The sequence below is a fragment of the Phaethon lepturus genome, unplaced genomic scaffold (assembly GCF_000687285.1).
Source record: "Phaethon lepturus isolate BGI_N335 unplaced genomic scaffold, ASM68728v1 scaffold36066, whole genome shotgun sequence".
In the NCBI taxonomy this organism is placed as follows: domain Eukaryota; kingdom Metazoa; phylum Chordata; class Aves; order Phaethontiformes; family Phaethontidae; genus Phaethon; species Phaethon lepturus.
The window spans coordinates 1-10,280 of NW_010546202.1; the positions used below are offsets into that span (position 1 = coordinate 1).

The following is a 10,280-nucleotide window of genomic DNA, read 5'->3' on the forward strand; positions in this document are numbered from 1 at the left end:
AGCTGCAGGGAGGGAGCAGGTGGAGAAGCAGCCCCGCCGCACGCATGGCACCCGGCCCCTTCCGTGGAGCCCTGCGCCGGCCTTCGCCCCGCAGCCCCTGGCTTGGATGTGCGGGCTGGTGTCTTCCGAGGAGCTGATGCTTTTGGTCCCGGCTCCCCACCCATGGCTCTGATCTCCTTTGCTGCCCTCTCGACCCCCAGCCTGGGACCCTCGGCCACTCCACCGGGAGTGGGGATGCTCGCTTTCCTCCTGGCAGGCTGTGCCAGCCACCTGCCAGTCACCTCAGAGTATTTTCCCATCACGTGTCCCTGCCTCGCCGCGTTGTCGAGCCCTCTTAGTCTGTGAAAATTCCCCCCGCTTCACCAGTGTTCTCGGGGCTGCTGTCTCTTTGGCTTTCTGGTCTTCACCCACCCTATTCCTTGGCCACAGCCTACGCGGACCTTGCCCTCGGCTTTTTCCTGCCCCTTTGAAGGCTTTTGTCCTGCCCCTTTGGAGGCTTTGAGAAGAGTGGACAGCTTCACATGGAGGTACGGGCAGAAGTTGTCCTTGTTTGACAGGGTACTGGCTGCAGCGGGAACGACTTGGGAGCCATGGGCCGTTGGCTCATCCGTGCTCTCTCCGGAGCCACAGTCTTCCTTGTCAGCATGGCTCTCCTTTCCGTGCGGCACCGTGGGGCTCAGGAAACAGCTCGGTACCCAGGGCTCAGGGAGGGGATGTCAGAGACGCTGGAGCGCCGGAGCAAAGTGAGCCCAGAGGATGCCACAGGAGGCGGTGGCAGAGGCCAGAAGGACCTGCAAGCCCATCCTCCGGGGGGATACAAGACTGAGGGAAGCCTGACCCTTGGGGACATTTTCATAGCTGTGAAGACAACCAAGAGATTTCACCAGAGCAGGATGGAGCTGCTCCTGGATACGTGGATATCCCGAGCCAGAGAACAGGTGAGCGTGTGGATTTGGCTAGAGGGGGGGTGTTTGCTAATGGGGCAGGGATGGGGTGTCGGAAGCAGGGGGTAAAGGCCAAAGGAAGGGGAGGCTGGGCACTGCCATCCCACCCAACAAGTACTTTGCCTTGTTTTCCCTAATTCTTGCTTCTGTTCTCATTGAAAGGGGGATGCTACCCAGCAAAATGTTTCACTGGTAGCTGGTTTATGGGAAAGGCTGGCAGTGAGGATGAAGAGCTTGTGTGGGCCCTTCCCATGAAGGCTGGGAGGACGAGTGCTCTTAGCAGGCATCACCTGCCCCTAACCTAAGCCTGACTCCTTCAGCTTGGAATGGAGGGGATTTAATTTCCCTTTTTTATCCAGTAACACCGGGGGCCACAGGCTGCCTGGGCCACACCAGACTGAGAGCACAGACTGTCCTGGGTCTGTATGAAACAGTGGGTTTCTACCCTCTAATGACATGAGTTTGCCAGGTTTCTAGCTGAGTGGGCCCCCCTGCCCCTCCATCAGGATGCCGACATTGGGCCAGGGCACCCTTCGCCCCGGTGTGGTGCAGCGGGCAGGAGAGTGAGGCTGCGGGACACGGGTGCAGGAGGGGTGTTTGCAGCCCTGTTGACTCCTCTGTTGAATCCACGCTTTGCTTTCCTGGGCAGATCCCCTTACGTGCACGATCTTGAAGTGATGAGGGTCTGTATTCGACTTTTTAAATATTTTTTTTAACTGGGGGTCTGATGTTTTCACTCTTTGCTAAAGCAGAGTTTGGAGAGTTTCCTTCCTGTCAGAGGAACTGATGTGGGGCACCATGTTGGTGGTGCTGTGCAGACTGGCTTACTGGTGGGCAGAAGTACTCCCGAGGGACTGGGTACTTCTCTCCCTCCCTCACAAAGATGCTTCTCAAGAAAGAAGAAATCCTGTGGCTGCCCCCAAAGCGTTTTGGGGTTTTTTGCCTCTGCCTGTGTGTGATGGGTGCCTAGAAGACAAATTCAGGCCTCAGCGAGGGAGGGGGACGGGGGTGGAGGTATTGGGTAGGAGAGCGCTTGAAGCAATGCAGGGTTTTCTGGGTAAGGGTGGTTTTCCACTTCATGGTGCTGCAACTGTCTGGTCTGCTGCGGTCGTCACAGGAAGCCGTGTCCTATTTTGAGCACGCTTCCTCTCCTGTCTGTGTGTCCCTCTCAGCATCTGAGATGCTCTGCTTCCTCCTCCAGATGCACTTCTCCTCTCCGCCCGACCTCAGCCCAGCAGCTCTTTGGAGAAACCAAACCCAACCGCATGACTGCACTGGCATTTAGATATTGTGACTGGGGCTTTTGGAGTGGGTTTTTAAGGAGCAGCTCACCTTTCCTTCCTCGTGTGTTTGAGAAATAGGTGCCTGGCCATTCCACTGATGACAGGAATTAGATACCAGTTCCCCAGATTCATCTGACCCTCTCTGTTTGGCAGCCAAATTATGTCCAAACCTGGGAAGAGGTGTTGCATTTTCCATGCTGCTGCCAGCCTCTAGGAAAGCTTCAAAGACTGAGCAGGAGAATAGGAAGGAAGGGTAGAGTGGGAGTGTCAGTCATTTTTAGACAGTGTTTTTTCATTGTTACCAATTTTTTTTGCAAGCTCAGTGTTTTCTTCCCTCCCGCCTCAATTTTCCACGTCTTTCTTCTGCTTATTTTACTAAATGGCCTTGAGGGCAGGGGAATGGGGGCAGGGAGGGAGGTAACAAGAAGTACATGAAAGTCAAAAGCTGTTGGGTTTTTTTTAATATATGGCTGCTGGAGAGGTTTTTTGGAGGTAGGGGAAAGGGTTAGTTTTGAAAAATTGACAATATAGAAACCTCACTTACCAAAAAAAAAGAGCTCTCAATTTACAAAGGACATTTAATTGTCGTGTGGCCAGGCATAGGGCACCAGACCTCCTATTATTGAGTCTTTATTGAGAGGCATAGGCTTTAAGAGCCACTCTCGGAGAGATCCAGGTCTCAGAAGCCCTGATATGCAGAGATTGCCTCATCCTAGGGCTGACCCACCACCTTGCTGTCTCACTCACCCTTACTCGTGGCTGGAGACCGATTCAGTGGGTCCATCTCTGCAGGTGGCCAGTGGGGAAATTTTTGCAGCTGGACGTACTGCTGATGCCAAGCCTGGTTTTGGAGCTGATTACCTGCGTGGTGTCCTCCCAGAGGAAGCAGCCCAGACCTCACAGGTCAGGCTTAGGTGACTGTAACAGGAGGCAGGAACAGCTGTGGTTTTTATGGCTAAGACAGACTGTATGGGAGCCAAATTAAAAATCCTCTATGTTGGACTATGTCAGGGTAGACAATGAGAGAGAGAGACATTTCCCTGAAACTGCACTGTTTAAACAGAAAATATCCAGCTGATGGGAGACAGGGAAGGGTAAGTGTTCTTCACTGGAAGTTGGACCATGCTCTGCCTCTTTGAGAACAGATCCACAGCAAACTTTCCACTGGAGCTTGATGTGGAAGTCATTTCAGTGAAAGTTCTTTTCCTCAGAAAAGGCTTCATCTAAACAGAAATGTCAGTTTTGATGACTGTTTAGGCTGGACAGCATCTTAGTGTGGCTTGCGGTCTTGGCCTTGGTAGTTTTGATGGAGTTAAGTCTAAGTTTCTGGTCTGAAATTTTGTTTGGTAATGTAAACTAATCCTAGCACCTCCCCTCCTTTCAGAAACCTAAACATTCAACCAACTGAAATGAAACCTTTTAATGACCCATCCTGAACTGGCTTTCACATTTTTCAGTGTTGTGAACACACCATAGATTTTGAATCTCTTCTCCAGGCAGGGGAACAGCTTCCTGCCCAGCTGCACCAATCACCCATAAACAATTTTGGAGGTTATTTCTTCCTGGAGGAGGGATACCCTGGGAACCTGGGAGATGAATGTGGTCATGGCTTGTCAGATTCCACATCTTTATTCCCTTTTCCTAGTTCTTTATTCCCTTTTCCTAGTTTTGCCTTGCTAGGCTACTTTCCCAGTTTGGGGTGAGGGGAGCTCAAAGTCTAGTGTTTATCAATTGCATGGACACTTATGTTCATAGAGAACTGCTGGTCAAAGCTGTTGGACACCGGTGGCTCCGTATCACTGCTGGCACTGCTGTCCAGCAGACATCCTTTCCTATCCAACCATCTTGGCTCTAGAATGGAGGGATGTCTTCTGCGCTGCATCCCTCCTCAAGCCCAGACTGGCTGCCCTGCAGCAGCAGTGACAGCCACCCCAGGCCGCTCTCAGTGCGGATGAGAGCCGGGCTCTGTGATTTCCCCCTCCCCTGGCAGGAGGAACCGTGCTGGAAGCGACGCGGCGCAGGAGGCGAGTGGGAAGCTGTGGCTGAACGGCTGCTCAGCAAGCTCACAGGCTGCCTGCCAGAGCAGACAGCCCATGAGTGCTGAGGCACCACCACAGGAGATCCTGCATAGTCCCACAGTTGGTCTGGTGGAGAACACGAGGGTGGATATAGTGGGGAGGCTGCTTCTGTCCACCTCATTTGCCTGCAGGGACACAGGTGACACTGGGTGTTCCTCTGCTTGCACATCCCCAATGGGGAGAGTAGGTCTGGTGTGGCCAGAGACACCTTCTGAATCTCTTCCAGGCTCCATTGGTATGGACAACAGCAGCTGGTGTCTCCTTGAGAAAGACCTGTGCAACTGGGCCAAATGCTCTCCAGGCAGGTTTTCAGCCACGGGCCGCCTCTCCCTCTCCCATCGCAGCCTTCATGTGCGGCTTTGCAGAACGACACACAGCAGCAGTCGCTCGATTCCAGCAGCAGCTGCTGTTCCAGATTTCCTGCTCTTGGAGGCATGAGGGATGGAGAGATGAAGGATGCGGGCAGCTGCCTGTGCTGTTGTGATCTGCTCCAGGACAGAGCCAGGGCACAACATCAGCATCTCTGGAGTAGTGCAGCCCGGTGTACCATAGAGATCAGGGTTTAAGAGAGCCAGGGAAATGAGATTTTCCTAGCCCCTACACTCATAGCCCCTTTTTCCGGTTCTTTTGGAGAGCCTGGTGTTCCCCATGGTGACAATGCTCCTTCCATCCCTGGGCTCCCACCCAGACATGTCGGATGTCTGCAAAAAAGCATTTTTCACCTTGCATCAAGAGGAAAGTGGGAAGCTCAGAATATTTTCGCAAGTAGAAAATCTGTGAAAAGATGCAGATTCCCATTTTAAGTCAGTCAGATACGATGTTTATTAGCTGGTTTCATATCTGTAAGCAAGTAATTTCCAGCAACAACGTTTCTGTTTTTTTTTAAATGTCAGAGAGTTTCAATGGTTTCAGAACTTTTTTCTTAAGACGAAATATTTGTCGTAGTGGAAATTTCTGGCTCTGACACACTAGCGAGGGAAATCCTGTGCCACTGACGATCCCTGCCTTGCCTGAAGGTTGTGATATGGTCCTCTGACCCCGAGCGACTCCTTTACCCGAGACTTAGCTAATTGCTTCTTGTCCCGTGATCACCTTGGAAGTGGTTTTAACTGAGACTTTACCAGCGGGGTGGGGTAGGAATGTGCTCGTGGCCCGTTGCTGCAGCTCAGCTGTTGGAGGGTAATTTGCCAAGTGGCCGTAGCATGTACATTTGAGATCATGAAACCATTCTGCTGCCTCTGCTCGAACCAGGTGGTCTCTGAGGGTCCTTCATTGCCTTCCTTTGGTATGTGGAACATTTCTCTTACCACATCCTCCTGATGGGGACATATCTCCCAAATGCTGGGTGGGTGTGGGGAGAAGTAGAGACTCTCATCTCCTCATCAGAATCTTTGGGAGCTGTTTTCTGCCTGCCTTGTCCCCTTTGTCCCTACCCAGGCTGCGTTTAACCAGCCTGTGGGCAGCTGGTGGAGAGACTGTTTACGGCTCGTGGCTCCTTTTTGATTTCATGAAAGCTCATTTTCTGCCTGAGGAAAGCTTTTCTCCACCAGCCCTGATCCCTGCCTGGCTCTGAAGAAGGGAGATGTGCCACACAATGGCAGCGAGGGGGATTAGAGCGGCATGGGGGTGGAGGAAGAGGAGGAGGAGGCGGGCAGCGGCAGGGGGCTGTGCACACTTAACACACAAACAGATGTTCTCCTTTTAACCCGAGCATCATTCAACCACGAAACCATTCAATGCTTTCGTTTCTCTACAACTGACACTAAGCCAGGGCTCCCTCACCCCCTCACTTGGTGCCACGGGTCCCCTTCTCCCTGTTCCCACGGCGGCGGGGCGGGGGGGATGAAGCTGCACAAGTGCTGATGATGGTGCCGTGTGGGAATGGGGAGCATGGCCGTCCCGGGCATCTGGGAGTGGGACATGGCAGCATGGGACGGAGTGGCGCGACCCCAGCGAGTGAGTCCGGCTGTGGGGAGGAGGGATGGGTGGCCAGGAGCAGCACCATCTCCAGCCCTGAGAGTAACCTCCTTTCCTCATTTCCCCAGACCTACGTCTTCACTGATGAAGAAGACGATGCCCTGAAAAGGAGAATGGGTAATGACCTGTTCTATAAGACCATCTTCCTCTCCCTGCCATCAACCTCTGAACTGTCACGGCCTTGGGAGGGGGTCTGGCACCCACGATGCCCCCAGGTGATGATTTGTTTTAGCTGGCTTACCCCAGGGCATGCAGCCGACTGGAGGCAGGGTGCTGTCTGCCTTAAAGCATCCATGGGTGGAAACAACCCAAGAGAGAGCCCTTCAGCCCCTGCACCCTGTCTGGCAGTGGGGAGGGTGAAAGTGTGGTTAGCAGGTGTCCTAGTCTTGGCCAAGATGCTTGGCTTTCTCCAGGTTTCATCTCCTAGTAGGGGGCAGGATGGAGCCCAAGTCACCATGGGCTCGGATGCCTGTTGAAGGGGCCATGAGAAGGCTGGCTGTGAGCAAACCCCTTCCCTCCCACCCAGAGGTCTTCCCCATGACCATGTGAAGCAGGCCAGCCACAAGCCACAGACTTCTCTCTCCCGGCAGGTGACCATGCGATCTTCACCAACTGCTCTGCCGAGCATAGCCACCCAGCCCTCTCCTGCAAGATGGCTGCTGAGTTTGATGCCTTCCTGGCCAGCAGCCGGAGGTGAGCCAGGGCTGGTGCAGGGGGGACTCTTGAGAGCAAGAGGCACCCTCCTTACTGCAAACCTCTTGTGTCTTTGTTCCTGTCTCCTTCCACAGCTGGTTTTGCCATTTGGATGATGACAACTACCTGAACCCTCAGGCCCTCCTGAAGCTCTTGTCCTCCTACTCTGCGACGTGGGATGTTTACCTGGGGAAACCCAGCCTGAACCGACCCATCTGGGCCTCTGAAATGCTGCCAAATAACCAGACGGTACAGCCTGTGGTGGTGGTGGGGGGGCCAATGGGTTGTTTTTAGTGCTTTGGCTCATTGGCCGTACATGTACCCCAAGGAGAGACACGTCCAAAGAACAGCAGTCAACAACTGAAAATTCGCCGGTCTTGTCCGAACATGATTGTAGGTGTTGACTCAATCTGATCTACCTAGGGAGGGTTTCACGTTGCCACGTTTGGTGTCTCCAGATATGAGTAGGTCAAAATCCATGCTGCACTGCTGGCAAGTCCGTCTTCTGGGCAGCAGTGAGGGGTCTGTGGTGACAACAGGGCTGTTTTTGTCCTGGCATCAAAGCTGAGTTTCCAGTATTCCCATCTCAGGAAACATGGTATCGTCTGAGCCTCTGCCATTGATTCTCTCTGCTGTTCCTCTCCAGAAATCTGTGCACTTCTGGTTTGCCACAGGAGGAGCTGGGTTCTGCATCAGCCGTAAGCTGGCAAGCAAGATGGTGCCTTGGGCCAGGTGAGCTGTGCAGCTGATGGGTATGGGAGCCTTTGGGAATGAGGAACACAGATACACATTAATTCCTGGCAGCATCAGATCTGGATTTGTGTATGTGGTGGTTGCAAGGGTGTTTGCAAGGGTGCAGAGTGCCATGTGCTCCACATCTGCAAGCACGTGGGACAAATCTTTGCAGGTGGATTTCTTGCCTAGTTGCAAGATTTACTCTGGTTTTCAGTTAAATCCTTCATTTATCTCCCACCCAAGTGGATGCCTATATCCCTGCCTACCCCCTTGTCCTAACCCACGCAGCCTTATTCTCTTCTGCCAGCGGCAGGAACTTCCTGAGCACTTCAGAGCTCATCCGCCTGCCGGATGACTGCACCGTGGGTTACATCATTGAGTGCAAAGTTGGCGGACAGCTGCTGCCCAACGCGCTCTTCCACTCCCACCTGGAGAACCTGCAGCTCATCCCTCCCTCTCGGCTGACGCAGCAGGTGAGGAGGGAAAACAGAGCAGGAGGGAGGTGTGTGAGGAAGGAGAGGTGGAGGAAGGGATCTGACTGGCACATTGCCCCATTGGTGGCACTGACCTGGATTCAGTCAATCGTCCGCTCTTTTGGGGAGGCTTTCCTGACAAATGCTTCTTTGAAATAAGGAGCAGATGTTGCCAGCAGCATGGATGCCAGTCGCAGTGCCCCTGGGGTCAGTGCTGGGGAGCACATGTGTGGGGAATGATGTGAGGATTGAGGGCATCCTTGGGGGAATGTGGCACAAAGACAAGCAGAAACGATGATTGATTGGGGAAGAGGCTTTGACAGGGCACCGTCTGCCTTGAGTGGGGAGATAACAAGGAGTGTAGGGGCTTGGAGAGGCAAAGGACTGGCACGGTGGACCACCATGGGAAGGAAGAGAGGAGAGGAAGACAGAGGCCAAGCCAGCAGAGAAGGAACCAGAACGGCAGCTTCCATCACCCAAAGCAAGTTCCTTGCTCCTGAACTCACCTCACCCTCCCTGCTCCTTTCTTACCACCCTTTGCAGGTCACCCTCAGCTATGGTGTCTTTGAGAACAAGCTCAATGTTATTGAACTCAGCGGCCCCTTCTCACCCCAAGAGGATCCCTCAAGGTACAGGGCATGAGTGCTCTGGGTGTTGCTGTGGTGTGAGCCCTTAGATAGTATGCTGGAAGGGGGAAGCAGCCAAATTGGGTGCAGGAGGTCTACAGTGAGGGACAGAAACCTTGCAGTCACATGGCTTATTGGGTGAAGAGCATACCAGCATTAAGCTGATTGTGAAAGCTTACAAACTTTGCAAACCTTTTTGGATAAGTGGGAAGAAAAGGAATATCAAAATATTTTATTTGGACAATTCCTGAGCCAAAAGCATTACCGTTTATTTCACATTTTGAGACCGACAAGCTAAGCTTTTAGCTCTGGGACAGAAACAGAAATGTTCTTTTAAACTCAGGAAAGGAAATTCTGCTTGCTTTTTCATTTTTTGTTTTGCTGAGAAAACTGAAAGGAAAAAAGAAAAAGGTTCACTTCAGGCTAACTGCAAACAAAAGTGTTCTTTGATTTACCTTCTCTGCTTTGAGTGAACAAACCTAAAGTTGTTATTGCAGAGCATGGGTAGGAAGCTCCTGGCTGGAGATAGCAGAGGTGGGAAGCAGCTAGGTGATGAAAAGAGCATCAACAGAACCACGTTAGTGGGGGCTGGTGCGGTGCCCACCTTCCTGCCTGTGATCAGGGTGACTCATGGGCTTGGGCTACATGGGCAGAGCTGGACTCAGGTGTCAGAGGGAGGCTTGGGTGCTTAGCTTTGCTGAGGAAAGACATCTTGAAATGAACAACCAGTCCTGGGGCTCTGTAGTGCCTGTAGTGCAGGATAGGTGCTTGGTGTGGGATGGGATATGAGGGAGAGGTGTTCCATTCTCCAGCTGTGTGCTGGTGTAAAAACTGTCACATGACCTTCCTTTGCTCTCTCCTCAGCAGATTTCGATCACTCCACTGCCATCTCTACCCCGACACCTCCTGGTGCTTGCAAACTGTTGGCTGGTGATGCCTGAGCCTCAGCTACAGTGGGTCCTGGTGACATCCATTCACCCTGTGCATGTAGGGAGTGGGACACTGAAGAAGCTCAGTGCTCCCAACTTTCCCTTTTCTATGGTGGTCTTGGAGCTATCTAATGGCTTTTTTGGTCCTTGCTGAATTCTGGTGACACAGGACGAGAGACAAGATCTGTGCCAAAGATGGGTAACATGGGCTGGACACATGGATGAGCTTCCCATCTGTGCTGGGGTATGTGCAAGGGATGGGAGCAGTATGCCTTCCTGAGCAGACCAAGGACTGGGTGGTCACTGCTGGGCATCTGGGTAGAGATGGGGACCTGATGCTGCTCCCTGCTGTGGATTGAGATGGGGACCTGATGTTGCTCCTTGCTGTGGATTCATCCTGCTGGACTAGAAGGGCCCTGGGTATGGATAACCAGTGCCCAGCTGAGGATGGCTGATAGCATGTCATGGCTCCAGCCTCTCTGAGCAGGCCCTCTTCCTCCATATCTGCCTGTGCTTTCCCCACCGCCCACTCTTCCCAGCCC

At 52.9% G+C, this 10,280-nt stretch overlaps 1 protein-coding gene across 1 annotated transcript; it reads left to right on the forward strand.

Moving 5' to 3' along the window:
* The first annotated feature begins 590 nt into the window (after positions 1 to 590).
* On the forward strand, positions 591 to 9,743 carry MFNG (MFNG O-fucosylpeptide 3-beta-N-acetylglucosaminyltransferase). Its single transcript, XM_010289214.1, has 8 exons — positions 591 to 938; positions 6,351 to 6,399; positions 6,873 to 6,975; positions 7,071 to 7,224; positions 7,622 to 7,707; positions 8,018 to 8,183; positions 8,727 to 8,812; positions 9,677 to 9,743. Exons 1-8 carry the CDS (start codon positions 591 to 593, stop codon positions 9,741 to 9,743), a joined length of 1,059 nt encoding a protein of 352 aa, XP_010287516.1.
* The last annotated feature ends 537 nt before the right edge of the window (positions 9,744 to 10,280 follow it).

Coding starts and splice junctions, on each gene's coding strand:
- MFNG (XM_010289214.1), top strand. CDS start 591: ATGGGCCGTTGGCTCATCCGTGCTCTCTCCGGAGCCACAGTCTTCCTT. Junction 7,225..7,621: donor TGCTGCCAAATAACCAGACG/GTACAGCCTGTG, acceptor GTTCCTCTCCAG/AAATCTGTGCACTTCTGGTT. Junction 8,813..9,676: donor CCCCAAGAGGATCCCTCAAG/GTACAGGGCATG, acceptor TCTCCTCAGCAG/ATTTCGATCACTCCACTGCC.